Genomic DNA, 15,503 nt, shown 5'->3' with positions numbered 1-15,503 from the left:
CCCCTCCCCCGGTGTTTGGACTCATTGGAAAGGAAATTTAATTTGGAACTATCTACCAGAAAGTTTGAAGTCCTAAAATGCTCATGGAAGAAACTACGAACTTTAATCAAATTTGGGATTCTACAAGACAAAGTAAGTCTGTGGGCAGGTCTAGAGTACTAAAGAAGCCAGTTTGATTACTGAAATTGACTGGGGCATTGAGACTAAAGTAAATTGTCTGGAAAATGGATACTCGAAAACCCTTCTCCACAAGAGACATTAACATTGCAACAATTAACTCAGAGATGGCCAGCCATCAACCTGAACCTGGAAAGCCATTTTCAGCCTATGCATAAAAACAAAAGGCCCACTCCAGCCTGCATGCAAAAACCAAGCACAAAGAACATTGCGATTACCAAGCTAATATTTCCATCAAGAAACAGATTTAGAAGATCAACCCACTCGAGACATTTTAACTTTTAACGAGCCCACCAAAATATTACAAAGAAATGTAGAGCCCACCAAAATTAAACGTACGAATTTTGGTCTGATTTGGCGTGAAGATCAGAACAGCTCCTACAGTATAGCTGGCCCCTGTTTTAACAAAGGGTATGCCATACTATACCTATGCCATCAAGAAGGGAGAGAAGCCAACGTGACAGTTGTAAACTAACTTCTCCAGCCTTGACGTCCTGAAATTGAAAAGGAAGGAAGAACATCACCACTGCGGCAGCAACCGACCACAGCCAACGTGGTACCACTAAAACCACCGCGATTGACCAACCTTGAAACAAAACTTCACAAGGAAGAAACCAAAGGATCGAAAGTTTCGACTCAACAATCTAGGCCTGACTACCAACAGGTGAAAATGTTACCTAAAAGGACTTTGAAACCTATTTCTAACGAAAGAAAACGGGTACTTACCCCACAAATCCAAAACGCGCCCTACCGCATCAGCGGACTCAACCCAACTGAAGATTGCGCAGTAAGAAGTCCTCTCCGATGTTCGGGGTACGGCAAGCGGAATCTACAGAATCCAACGAACCCTGAAACCGCGAGCTACCGCTAACTGAGCAGAAAGGATTGGTAAGCATAGTCCCTGTCTGCCCTGGAGTCTAACCTAGCTAGTATTAGGTATTAGGGAGGTGGGAGGTGTAATTTTCACTGTAACCCTTTTGAATGTGTGATGTACTGTTCTTTATTAGTGTAATTATAAGTGTGACATTGTATTTTCTTATCCTTAATAAAATTTAAGTTATTTTGCACCAAAGCAGTAGTCTATTTCACTTTATCACATCCCCCAAATAAATCCAGAGTCTAGACCTAAGGGAGTGGGAGCGATTCGAACCGCTCAAGTAGGTCAGAGGTGAACCTGACCCCCAGGACCACCTCTTACAGGTCGGAGATGAATTTTCCCTGATTTTCTCTCCTTAAATTGGCCTGGGTTTTTATCTGGTTTTTGCCTCTCCCAGGAGATCACATGGCTCCGGTTGGGGTGGAGTGTAGATGTTTTCAGTATAAGGGGTGTTGCAGTTGTGTGGGGCGGAATGGTTGGGCTGGGTGCTCTTCGCCTTTCCGTCATTGTTCATGGGTTTGTATGTAACCTTTAGGCCCACTGGCGAAGGGCGGTGCAGCTCTTTGTTGGCCGACGCAGACACGATGGGCCAAAAAGGCTTTCGTCTGCGCTGTAAATTTCTATGTTTCTATGTTTCTATCTACCTCTCCGCCTCTCTCTCCTCCTTTAAGATGCTCCTCCCAACCTACCTCTTTGACCAAGCTTTTGGTCGCCTGTCCTAATAACTCCTTGCATGGCTCGGTGTCATATTTTGTTTGATAATGCTCCTGTAAAACAAAATGTGACACCGAGCCATATAATACAAGTTGTTGTTAGTTGGATGCAAAGCAAACCAAAGATCTTTCCAAATTTTGGCGTAAAATGCTTTTGTATTGATGTAATCATCACTCTTGCCTAGATTAGTCAATAAATCAATCATTTCTTGCAACTCTTCTCCACTATAATGCAGGAATCGCACCCCATTCCACTCAGGTTCAGCAATATTACATCCAATCATTGCCCTTCAAACCTTTTTAGCTATTTTGGCCAAGAACCTGCATCTGAGAATGTATATCAAATACAGGCAGCAGATGCATGTACTGGGGCAATGGTGATAGCACACGCACAATAACAGGAAGGCTAACCAACCCATTAATCGGGGTCCATTCTTGGGAGGTTGTAACCTGATGTGGTAGCAATTTACATTATTTTTGTGAAGCCTGGAGGAGCACTCTTACTGAATGGCTCCTTCTGTCCTGTAACATGATCCTACAAATTACTAAAATCAGAACAACACTCCAACAATCTAATTAATCATAGTAATTTGCAACTCTTACAGTTCAGGATTTTTTTTGTAGACATTTTTGTCTTGCGCTCATGACTCAAAGGTAGTTTCCATAAGCAGATCAAATCTCCTCACATGGTATCATAGGAATGTACAGAATGGGAAAGGCCACCACAGTCTATCTGGCTTGTTCGAGTGGTTCTTGTATGTGATTATTCATAGTATCCTGATTATTGGAGAAAATGAAGAATGCAACTATTGTTCAGATTTATAGACAGGTTAAATAGTACAAAAGCAGAAAGATACAGCAAGGTGATAAAACAACACAATCAAAATAAAATCATCCACAAGCGTTAAAATACTCTTAAAAAAATCTTTCTTATAGGCAACATGATTTTTGGATGAAACAGTCAGGTTTGACTCTTGGTAGTCCTTCAAGAAGTGATGTTGCAGGTGGGTGAGGAAAATCCTAGGTTTCTCATAGAATCCATATCACTTGCTAGATGACTACTGGAGAATCGTACAATTGTTATTTGTGCGAAAGGCCTCTGAAGACGGTGGTAATGATCACCAATGATCAAATGGCAAGGTATATTGTTATACGGAACGATAATTAAAAATTTGTTACATAGCTTCCGAGTCCCATGTAACTGCTAAGTCTTTGACAATGCACAATTCAATATGTACCTACAACCTTTAGCATAATTAATTTCCAGATCAATCAACCTTGCCTGGTTTCTGTAGACAACATGTCCTCCATTTTGAAACTTAATGAGGGAAGACATCTTCAATTTTAAATTTAATTATTTTGAAATTATATGAAATAAAGCCAGAAAGTCCCTTCTTTATCACAATAAATGTTTTAAAAGACAAAATAATTCAAACCAAGCACATATAATCCTATGTCCTAGAAATGATAACTGTTTATCTAATTCTCTGTACAAAAACTTTTTGTTTATGCTTTTTCATGTTTGCAATTACCCAGGTTACATATTAATGCTAGCAGTTCTGTCTCAAGGATAATAATACTCAATGTTATTGATCACTTAAGCCAAGGAGCAGAATTTCCTGGGCACAGTTGTGTTACCCTGCTCATCACTTCTATTAGCAGTTTCACTATCAATTGAAGACATTTGAATCATTAGTACAATAATTTGAGTACCTCATACACTATTTATTAAATTATGAAGAGATACATCCAGTAATGATGAATCGCACAATATGTATGTGAAAGAGAATATATAATGCAAAAGAATTGGGTGTGCATTATACATATGGCAACATCAGGGTTTGGGTGATGAATTTCTGCTGGGGATCTCCCAATTATCTGCCATAGCTTCAGCTGTATGAAGTGTGCCATTTCTCCAGCAATTGTGCTGAAATTATGGTGGACGACGAGAGAAATCCTGCGGAAATTCCAGGTGCAATAGTCTTACAAATGACAAAAGAAGTATCAAAATACTTGATTAAAACCACAATGTGTTTTTTACCTTCCAAACAGATTATGAAAGCTCTGTTTCTGGATCTTCGAGAATATTGCGAATTTTTTCTTGTAACCATTTGAAGGTTTTATCAGCAACACGTTCGAAAATGTTGATGTTAGCTTGGTAATAGTGATCCAGGCGCTTCTCATTACAGCAGTGGTTTAAAACATCCAAAAAATTGCAAAATGACTTTCCCAGTGAGTCCCAGTGCTGAGGTTCTGGATACTTTTCCCGAGTATGTAAATAGAGAAACTACAAAGGAGAGAAACAGTGAGACAGTGAACAAGCTAATTAAGGTAGTTCATTTGGAATGTAGTTTAAAAACCTACCTTCATCATGAATGACCCGAGAAAAGGTCGCATCTTTCCTCGATAATCTTCGCATAGTTGGTCCACAGTCCAATAATAGCCATTGTGAGATTTAAAGATTTTGAAGGCCTTTTTACGATAGCCACCTTTGCTATCAATTTCCCCAAGTAAAAAAGCATCGATCTTTGAGAAGGAAGGCCTTTAAAAACAATAATGCATAGTTGTAATTTTCTCTCGTGCATCATCTGGTTATAAATTACAGCAACTCTGGTCCTGTTTACTGCCTGACCACACAACTTTGTTCCGTAATTGCAGCATTAATCAAACTCTAAAGCTGTAGTCACAAGGAGAGTCTCTGAATGTGTTCGTTACCTACTTTTAAAGGCTAAGATTAAGCAAAGGAGTCAACAACAACAACTTGCATTTATATAGCACCCTAACATAGAACAACATCCCAAAGTGCTTCACAGAGGCGCAATAAAAAGTGAATGCTGAGCCAAAGAATAAAGGACACAACTATTTGTACGAACTGAATGGCTGCCATTTCTCTGATTGGCTCTCCATTATCACATGACCTATTGCTGATTGGTCCCCTTTAGAGGATAAGCCACACCCTGAAGTTTCTCTGGAAAATGTAAATGGAACCGCCCAGCCTCAGATCTGACTGACTTTGCAAATTGTAATATGATCCTTTCTGACTTCAGAAGCCAGATAGGACACATCTCGAACAACCCAGCAAAAGTCACCAAGTTCCAGCCAAAGTCCCCAGTGCAAATGCTCCCACCCCCTGCCGAAGTCCATTACCCCAGCGTAAGTGCTGTCTCTCCAAGCCAAAGTCCCTTACCCAAGCGCATAATCTTACAACCCACCCGCGCAGGTGGGGCATTGTGTGCAGATTATTAACAGGGCTATTGGGTATGAAGTGAATAGTGACAGTGTTATGACTTCTGGATTTCATCCACTCCAACGCTGTCCCTTGTAACACATGCAACGAGCTTTCTGAGAAATCAGGTGTGGGTGTAAAGGGGGTAGCTTATCCTCCAAGAGGATCCATCTTTCCTGAGTTCCCTCTCTCCCCTCAGATCCCCCCCACCCATGTCTCTCTCTTTCCCCCCACCCCAAATCTCTCTCCCACCCACCAGGCTCTCTGGCTCTCTCACCCCCCCCCCCCCAACCCCCACCCCACTTCCAGGCTCTCTCTCTCTCTCTCTCCTTCCCCCCAGGCTCTCTCTCTCTCTGACGAAGGATCTTTGACCTGAAACATTAACTCTGTTTCTCTCTCCACAGATGATGCCTGACCCGCTGAGATTTCCAGCATTGTCTGTCTTTATTTCAGATTCCACCATCCGCAGCATTTTGCTTTTGTCTCTCTCTCTCCCCCCACCCCCAGGCTCTCTCTCCCCCTCCCCCCCCCCAAGGCTCTTTGTCTCTCCCCTCCCCTCCCCACTCCCCACGCTTTCTCTCTCTCTCTCTCGCCCCCCCACCTCCCCCCGCAAGCTCTCACTCTCTCTCCGCTCCAGGCTCTCTATCGCTCTTCCCCTCCTAGGCTCTCCCCCCACCCGCCCTCACCGTCCCCAGGTTCTCTCTCTCTCTCTCTGAAGAAGGGTCTTCGATCTGAAACATTAACTCTGTTTCGCTCACTCGACTGATGCTGCCTGACTGTTAAGATTTCAAGCATTATCTGTCTTTATTTCAGATTCCGTAGTATTTTGCCTTTGTCTCTCTCTCTCCCCCTCCCTTCTCCCCCCTCCCCCCCAGGCTCTCTCTCCCCAGTTTTATTCTTCGGAGTAACTATTTGTACTAACTGCTTTCTGCGCATGCATCCTCCCGACTCCACTCCCCCACCCCCCTACCCCAAGCCCAACCGGAAGTGGGGCCCCAAACACGTTCATTCTGAACTGACCACGTTGTCCGACCGAGCCTCCGATCAAACCCCGGGCCTCTAACCGAGCCACGAGCCTCCCGCTGAGCTGCAAGTCGCCTAACCCCGAGCCCCCAAGTCAGTCAGATCTTAGGCTGGGCGGTTCCATTTGCACATTCCAGAGAAACTTCAGGGTGTGGCTTATCCTCCAAGGGGACCATGTGATAATGGAGAGCCAATCAGAGAAATGGCAGCCATTCAGTTAGTACAAATAGTTGGGTCCAGAATAAAATAACTTTGAATAAAAGCTTGGACAGAGATGTGGGTTTTAAGGAGAGTGTTTAAGGAGAGGAGTGAAGTGGAGGAACAGAGGGTTTAAGGAGGGAACTTCCAGAATGTGGGCCCTAGGTGGTTAAAGGTACGGCCAACAATGGTGGGGAGAGGGTGTGAGATGCACAAGGAGAGAGGCATAGGAATGCTGAGTTCGTATGAGATGGGGATTGTAGTGCTGGAGGAAGTATAGCGACAGGGAGCGTTTAAGCATTAAGATCAGAATTTTAAGTTTGAGTATTGGGGGACTGGGAGCCAACATAGTTCAGCGAGAACAGTGGTGTTGTGTGAGTGAGACTTAGTGCGGGATAGGATATAAGCAGTAGAGTGTTGGATGAGTTGAGTTTTATGGAGGGTGGACGATGGAAGGTCAGCCAGCATTGGAATAGTCATGTCTGGAGGTGAGAAAAACACGAATGAAAGTTTCAGTGGCAAATGTGCTGTGGTAGGGGGAAGTGGGTAACGTCATGGAGATGGAGGTAGGCGGCCTTTTGCCTTTTCTAATCGGCAAAATATGGTGTTGGAAGCTCAGCTTGGGGTTGAATAGGTCACCAAGGTTGCAAATAGTTGGGTTGAGGCTGAGAAAGTGGTCGGGGACAGGGTGGAATTGGTGGCTGTGGTATTTGGGTTTGTGTTGTGGGCCAAAGACGATGGCTTCAGACTTCCAATTTTTCGTTGGAGGAAATTGCAATTCATCTAAGACAGGGTGTTAAACAAACTGGCTGACAACACAGAGGCAGTAGAGGCATCAGGGAGCTGGTGGAGAGATAGAACTGGGTGTCGTCAGCATACATGTGTAAGCTAACCTCATGTCTGTGGATGGTATTACCAATGAGCAGCATGCAGATGAGGAAGAAGAGGGGTCTCCTTGGGAGACTGTGGAGGTAATGGTCTGGGGCAGGAAGAGTAGCCATTGATGAAGTCAGGTTGGAAGAGGCTCATTTGGAACATAAACATTAGTCCAGGTCGCTGGATTACTAGTCCTGTAACTTAACCACTAAGCTGCCGTTCCCATATTTAATGTGAATCTTTAGCTTGACCTCTTTGCTGCTTATGGCACAATAAACTACACCATCCTGCTCCAACACCTCTCCTCTGTTATCCAGCTCAGCGGGACTGGATTCTTTTGGTTCTAATCCTAACTATTTGATCGTAGCCAAAGCATCTTCAGCATCAATCATCACAGCCACAGGACATCACTGCAGTAGTTCCTCAGGGCAGTGTCCTAGGCCCAACCATCTTCAGCTGCTTCATCAATAGCCTTCCCTCCATCATAAGGTCAGAAGTGGGAATGTTCGCTAATGATTGCAGTGTTCAGTTCCATTCGCAGTTCCTCAGATAATGAAGCAGTCCGTGCCCGCATGCAGCAAGACCTGGATGACATTCAGGCTTGGGCTGATAAATGGCAAGTAACATTTGTGCTACACAAATGCCAGGCAATGACCATCTCCAACAAGCGAGAGGCTAACCGCCACCCTTTGACATTCAATGGCATTACCATCGCTGAATCCCCCACCATCAACATACTGGGGGTCACCATTGACCAGAAACTTAACTGGACCAGCCACATATATAATGTGGCAACACGAGTGGGTCAGAGGCTGGCTATTCTGTGGTGAGTATCTCACCTCCTGACTCCCCATAGCTTTACCACCATCTACAAGGCACAAGACAGAAGTGTGAAGGAATACTCTGCACTTTCCTGGATGAGTGCAGCTCCAACAACATGCAAGAATCTTGACACCATCCAGGACAAAGCAGCACACTTCATTGGCACCCCATCCACCACCTTCAATATTCACTCCCTCCACCATCTGCGCACCATGGCTGCAATATGTGCCATTTATGAGATGCATTGCAGCAACTCACCACGTCTTCTTCGACAGCACCTCCCAAACCCACGACATCTATCACCTAGAAGGACAAGGGCAGCAGGCGCATGGGAGCACCATCACCTGCAAGTTCCCCTACAAGTTACACACCATCCTGACTTGGAAATTTATCGCCGTTCCTTCATCGTTGCTGGGTCAAAATCCTGGACCTCCCTCCTGAACAGCACTGTGGGAGTTCCTTCACCACAAGGATTGCAGCGGTTCAAGAAGGCGGCTCACCACCACCTTCTCGGCTTTTTCTCCCAGTGGCACGCCAACCAATGATCTACTGAAGAAGAATGAAAGAGTGTCTGCATATTTTTATCTTCAAAATATTTTCAGATCTCGGCCACCTTTTTGAAACAGCCAAGCGATTACCTTGTATGGATCCAGAGGCTCATACTTAAGATCATTCAGGTACTCAACTAAGGAAGGAAGATCTTCTATTGGCTAGGTACTGCTGGGTGCTCAGTGAATGCACACACATGAAATGCAATCCTTCTGAACAATACAACATAACACAAATAAACAATACTTACTTTATGTCTTAGTTTGACCAACTTTTGGTCATCCCGCCTGAAATCTCTTCCTTTAGCTCGATTTATTTCTGATTACAGCTCTGTGAAATGCCGTGGAATTTTTTTTAACACTAAATGCAAGTTGTTACAATTGTGTCACCAGTAGTACTTAGCAATATTAGCGCCTATACATTTATAGGAAAAACTGTTTTTAAGCATTTTTGATTTGATGTTGCGATATACTTCTTGTGTGATAAATTTAATGTATTAGCTGAAATTATTCCCACTACTATCACCACCAGTAACAGACCTGTAAATAAAGTTATATCACACTGGTGTTATACAGCTCCAAGTGCTCTCTTCAGAGACAGTCTACATTTAGAAGCACAAAATCTATAAAGCATCCGCAGGGTGCTTTTCACCATTCAAGTGCACATAGAACAATATTTTCATACACTTACTATTGTCGTTTATGAAATTCTAGTGAGAAATAACCTATAGTGCGCACTATGTAACGTTTTGCACACCCGCTGCTGTGTTTTTCTGAGATCCTAGTAACAACACTGATTTCCATGTTCAGTGCAATTAAACAATTATTTGATCTGGTAAATACATTACAAAATGGTTTTATTTACCTCCAAAGTATTCCACAACATGTCATATCTATCCCCATGTTTCTGACTTTTTCTTGGTCTGCACAACTCAGCCATTTGGCCTGACCATTCAGCCAGCTTGGAAATGGCCATTTCACATCACAGAACTGAAGGGCATTTTCAATGCAAAGCACAATATCAATTTTTATCCAGTTGATCCTCAGAGGCAAAGCTGCAGCTGTAACCTTCTTTTTCTCAACTATAAACACAAGTTCAGTATTAGTAAAATGCGTACGGTAGCGGATAGACAATGTTAATGGCAACGCTAAAAATGAACTCCCTTTAAATTGGGACAGATTAAACAACAAATACATGATGGCAGCTTTCAAAATATCTGCGGTAAGTTAAAAACTTAACAGTCTGCCATTCTGCAGTAATGATCATCAGGAACCATTGCATCAGAAAGCAGAATATGATGGGTTTCAGTCTCTAATGCAGAACGGTTGATTATTGCTAACTTTAAAATACTGTCACAGAATCGAGGGAGGTAATTGGTGGGCACTGCATTCATTTCTTGTTTTGAGTAGTCCTGACCTTACTCTTTGATTTCATTGTGTTACTTTGCATACATTTTGTTTACTTTTTGGGCATTTAAACGAGTTTGAGTGGACCATCCCTCCTCGAATAACGAGACACCTGCTCTTTCCCAGTGATGTTGAGCTTGTCTGATTCCACAGCCTCACCAGCCTATTGCTTTTATTACAAAATAGGACTCTCATGTTATGCCTGGTTTAGCTAGGCCATCTTAACTTAACCAGTCCTTGATTTTACATTGGGATTGTCTTTTATTTTGCCGGGGTTTCCAGGTGGATGGCCTTCGCGAGTCTGTCAAGTTTGCCTGAGGTGCCCCACCAACTAGCCAGAGATCGTAACACGGAGCATAACAATACAACTGTCACTCTAACCATAAGATGCTGCTTCCTGCTGTTATTAAAATGAGCTTTTTGCCCTGTTTACTTGGCACCACACTGGCCTCACGGCTTCCCTTTCCCCGAGTCCTGAATTTTAGACCAGGTAAAGTGGCTGTCAAAATCTGAAACTTAGAAACAGTTTAATCATGATACTGACCAGACTTAACAGTAATACATATCTTCTTTCATGTAAATATTGACAGAATATGAACAACTGGTTTTAAGGAAATAGAAAATCTAACATCAGTTGAATCAGTTCAGGTATTTTTACCTGTTAACGTTCAAACTGATGGGGAATAGATAGGAGTTTCTGTGGCTGCAACCGAGACTCCAGGATGGTATGTTGCCTCCCTGGTGCAAGGGTCAAGGATGTCTCGGAGTGGCTGCAGAGCATTCTGGAGAGGGAGGATGAACAGCCAGTTGTCATGGTACATGTAGGTACCAACGATATAGGTAAGAAGTGGGAGGAAGGCTTACAAGCTGAATTTAGGGAGCGAGGAGTTAAATTAAAAAGTAGGACCTCAAAGGTAGTAATCTCTGGATTGCTACCAGTGCCACGTGCTAATCAGAGTAGAGGGAGCAGGATAATTAGAATAAATACGTGGCTTGAGCAGTGGTGCAAGAGGGAGGGATTCAAATTCCTGGGACATTGGAACCAGTTCTGGGGGAAGTGGGACCTGTACAAAAGGGACGGTCTGCACTTGGGCAGGACTAGAACTGATGTCCTGGGGGTAACATTTGCTAATGCAGTTCGGGAGTGTTTAAACTAATATGGCAGGGGGATGGGAACCTATGCAGCGAGATAGGGCAAAATAATATGGAGTCAGAAACAGATGGTAGAAATGTAAAAAGCAATAGTGGAAGGCAGAGTAAACAAAGGCAAGAAACAAAAAGGGCCACACTACATCATAATTCTAAAAGGACAAAGGGTGTTAAAAAAAGCCTGAAGACTTTGTGTCTTAATGCAAGGAGTATCCATAATAAGATGGATGAATTAGCTGTGCAAATAGATGTTAACAGATATGATGTGATTGGGATTACAGAGACGTGGCTCCAGGATGATCAGGGCTGGGAACTCAACATCCAAGGGTATTCAACATTCAGGAAGGATAGCATAAAAGGAAAAGGAGGTGGGGTAGCATTGCTGGTTAAAGAGGAGATTAATGCAATAGTTAGGAAGGACATTAGCTTGGATGAAGTGGAATCTATATGGGTAGAGCTGCAGAACACCAAAGGGCAAAAAATGTTAGTGGGAGTTGTGTACAGACCTCCAAACAGTAGTAGTGATGTCGGGGAGGGCATCAAACAGGAAATTAGGGGTGCATGCAATAAAGGTACAGCAGTTCTAATGGGTGATTTTAATATGCATATAGATTGGGCTAACCAAACTGGAAGCTATACGGTGGAGGAGGATTTCCTGGAGTGCATAAGGGATGGTTTTCTAGACCAATATGTCGAGGAACCAATTGGGGGGAGGCCATCTTAGACTGGGTGTTGTGTAATGAGAGAGGATTCATTAGCAATCTCATTGTGCGAGGCCCCTTGGGGAAGAGTGACCATAATATGGTGGAATTCTACATTAGGATGGAGAATGAAACAGTTAATTCAGAGACCATGGTCCAGAACTTAAAGAAGGGTAACTTTGAAGGTATGAGGCGTGAATTGGCTACGATAGATTGGCGAATGATACTTAAGGGGTTGACAGTGGATGGGCAATGGCAGACATTTAGAGACCGCATGAATGAACTACAACAATTGTACATCTGTGTCTGGCGTAAAAATAAAAAAGGGAAGGTGGCTCAACCGTGACTATCAAGGGAAATCAGGGATAGTATTAAAGCCAAGGAAGTGGCATACAAATTGGTCAGAAATAGCAGCGAACCCGGGGACTGGGAGAAATTTAGAACTCAGCAGAGGAGGACAAAGGATTTGATTAGGGCAGGGAAAATAGCGTACGAGAGGAAGCTTGCAGGGAACATTAAGACGGACTACAAAAGCTTCTATAGATATGTAAAGAGAAAAAGGTTAGTAAAGACAAACATAGGTCCCCTGCAGTCAGAATCAGGGGAAGTCATAACGGGGAACAAAGAAATGGTAGACTAATTGAATAAGTACTTTGGTTCGGTATTCACTAAGGAGGACACAAACAACCTTCCAGATATAAAAGGGGTCAGAGGGTCTAGTAAGAAGGAGGAACTGAGGGAAATCCTTATTAGTCGAGAAATTGTGTTGGGGAAATTGATGGGATTAAAGACTGATAAATCCCCAGGGCCTGCATCCCAGAGTACTTAAGGAGGTGGCCGTGGAAATAGCGGATGCATTGACAGTCGTTTTCCAACATTCCATAGACTCTGGATCAGTTCCTATGGAGTGGAGGGTAGCCAATGTAACCCAACTTTTTAAAAAAGGGAGAGAGAAAATAGGGAATTATAGACCGGTCAGCCTGACCTCAGTAGTGGGTAAAATGATGGAATCAATTATTAAGGATGTCATAGCAGCGCATTTGGAAAGAGGTGACATGATAGGTCCAAGTCAGCATGGATTTGTGAAAGGGAAATCATGCTTGACAAATCTGGAATTTTTTGAGAATGTTTCCAGTAGAGTGGACAAGAGAAAACCAGTTGATGTGATATATTTGGACTTTCAGAAGGCTTTCGACAAGGTCCCACACAAGAGGTGAATGTGCAAAGTTAAAGCACATTGGATTGGGGGTAGTGTGCTGACGTGGATTGAGAACTGGTTGTCAGACAGGAAGCAAAGAGTAGGAGTAAATGGGTACTTTTCAGAATGGCAGGCAGTGACTAGTGGGGTACCGCAAGGTTCTGTGCTGGGGCCCCAGCTGTTTACATTGTACATTAATGATTTAGACGAGGGGATTAAATGTAGTATCTCCAAATTTGCGGATAACACTAAGTTGGGTGGCAGTGTGAGCTGCGAGGAGGATGCTATGAGGCTGCAGAGTGACTTGGAGAGGTTAGGTGAGTGGGCAAATGCATGGCAGATGAAGTATAATGTGGATAAATGTGAGGTTATCCACTTTGGTGGTAAAAACAGAGAGACAGACTATTATCTGAATGGTGACAGATTAGGAAAAGGGGAGGTGCAACGAGACCTGGGTGTCATGGTACATCAGTCATTGAAGGTTGGCATGCAGGTACAGCAGGTGGTTAAGAAAGCAAATGGCATGTTGGCCTTCATAGCGAGGGGATTTGAGTACAGGGGCAGGGAGGTGTTACTACAGTTGTACAGGGCCTTGGTGAGGCCACACCTGGAGTACTGTGTACAGTTTTGGTCTCCTAACTTGAGGAAGGACATTCTTGCTATTGAGGGAGTGCAGCGAAGGTTCACCAGACTGATTCCCGGGATGGCGGGACTGACCTGTCAAGAAAGACTGGATCAAATGGGCTTGTATTCACTGGAGTTCAGAAGAATGAGAGGGGACCTCATAGAAACGTTTAAAATTCTGATGGGTTTAGACAGGTTAGATGCAGGAAGAATGTTCCCAATGTTGGGGAAGTCCAGAACCAGGGGTCACAGTCTAAGGATAAGGGGTAAGCCATTTAGGACCGAGATGAGGAGAAACTTCTTCACCCAGAGAGTGGTGAACCTGTGGAATTCTCTACCACAGAAAGTTGTTGAGGCCAATTCACTAAATATATTCAAAAAGGAGTTAGATGTAGTCCTTACTTCTAAGGGGATCAAGGGGTATGGCGAGAAAGCAGGAATGGGGTACTGAAGTTACATGTTCAGCCATGAACTCATTGAATGGTGGTGCAGGCTCGAGGGGCCGAATGGCCTACTCCTGCACCTATTTTCTATGTTTCTATGTTAACAGTGTTCAGATCATTCTTTTATGTAAGGTTACGTGTACTTTACCTTCAAAGCGAGGATCATCCTTGTGGTACGTTTCTTTGTATTCATTTATCAACCCAAACAGTTTCAAGATGGTTTCATCATGAGAAAGACATCTCCACGAACCACCAACATACTCATTAATTGTAAACATATCCAAATTGTTGTCAACAGGAATGACCTGAAGTCTGTCCTTCCGCAAGGGAACGAGCACATCAAGTTTCATCGACCGACTCCGCTTTGGTTCTGTCTGCAATACTCCCCACCTGGATAAAGTCATTCGCAAACAACTCGTCCCGACTGTGAATAAATTCCAAAAGTTCTTTTAGCATCGACTGTAAAGTTATTTTCTTTTCCACTTCACTTGGCTCCTTCTTAACGTACTTTCGATAATACTCTTGCAGGGGCTCTTCCAGCGGGCCACTCATTGCATGTATTTGCAATTCCATTTTAACGCAATTATTTTGCAGTAATTCTGAAGCTGTAGTTACAGTGTTTTGTGTTCGCTTCGAACCTCTTGACACGACCAGCGGACTGTTAGAAGGAAATGTTTGGACTTCCTGCACAACTGATACATACAGTGTAAAAGAGATAAGCTGATGACGTATTTCCAGTCTGTTGTACGACAGTTGTTGCATAGTTTAATGAGGTCATAGAAAAACAAATACAGCAGCCATAAGAACCGATAAACACAATAGAAATTCAGGAGAAACTTCTTTACCCAGAGACTGGTTAGAACGTGGAACTTGCCACCACAGGAAGTAGTTGAGGCAAATGGCATTGATGCATTTAAGCGGATGAGGGACATGAGAGAGAAAGGAATTGGAGTGTTATGTATGTTAATGCCATGTCTAAACACCAGAGGGCTTATCCCCTGGAGTCCCAAGGGATCCCACAATCCCTTGGGAGCACCTGTATATAAGGAGGCCTCACAGGTTGGAGAGGCGCTCTGTGATCTGTAATAAAGGACTACGGTCACACCTTACTTTGAGCTTGCAGTATCTAGTCTGACTCTTTATTCAAGACATAACAACTGGCGACGAGATACAGATGATGAACCCCACCGCAACAATGCAGAGAACCGTGGGCATCCGGGAGAAATTTTTGGAGGGAGATGATTGGGAAACCTTCGTTGAGCGACTCGACCAATACTTCGTGGCCAATGAGCTGGAAGGAGAAGCGGATGCTGCCAAACAAAGGGCGATCCTCCTCACCATTTGCGGGGCACCAACATATGGCCTCATGAAAAATCTGCTCGCTCCAGCGAAACCCACAGACAAGTCATACGATGAGTTGTGCTCACTGGTCTGGGAGCATCTAACCCTGAAGGAAAGCATTCTGATGGTGAGGTATCGGTTATACATGTACAAGAGATCTGAAGGCCAGGAAGTGGCGCA

The 15,503-nt window shown here is 43.7% G+C and overlaps 1 protein-coding gene across 3 annotated transcripts in view; it reads right to left on the bottom strand.

Moving 5' to 3' along the window:
* Positions 1–14,672, bottom strand: part of LOC139267389 (protein mab-21-like 3) — a 100,853-nt gene extending 86,181 nt beyond the window's left edge. The window contains exons 1-5 of one of the 3 annotated variants that reach the window (XM_070885659.1): positions 14,131–14,672; positions 9,326–9,542; positions 4,132–4,309; positions 3,809–4,054; positions 2,453–2,544 (exon numbers count right to left, since the gene is read on the bottom strand). In XM_070885659.1, coding sequence (XP_070741760.1) covers positions 3,821–4,054; positions 4,132–4,309; positions 9,326–9,542; positions 14,131–14,386 — 885 coding nt within the window. In that variant the 5' untranslated portion in view covers positions 14,387–14,672 and the 3' untranslated portion in view covers positions 2,453–2,544; positions 3,809–3,820. Of the gene's footprint in view, positions 1–2,452; positions 2,545–3,471; positions 4,055–4,131; positions 4,310–9,325; positions 9,543–14,130 lie in introns of those variants that run through there. The other 2 variants (XM_070885669.1, XM_070885650.1) reach the window with 2 other exon arrangements.
* Between the last annotated feature and the right edge of the window lie 831 nt (positions 14,673–15,503).

Source organism: Pristiophorus japonicus, chromosome 1, assembly GCF_044704955.1.
Source record: "Pristiophorus japonicus isolate sPriJap1 chromosome 1, sPriJap1.hap1, whole genome shotgun sequence".
Classification (NCBI taxonomy): Eukaryota; Metazoa; Chordata; class Chondrichthyes; family Pristiophoridae; genus Pristiophorus; species Pristiophorus japonicus.
The sequence above is the reverse complement of the archived record's forward strand: the minus strand, read 5'-3'. Positions and strand labels throughout refer to the sequence as shown.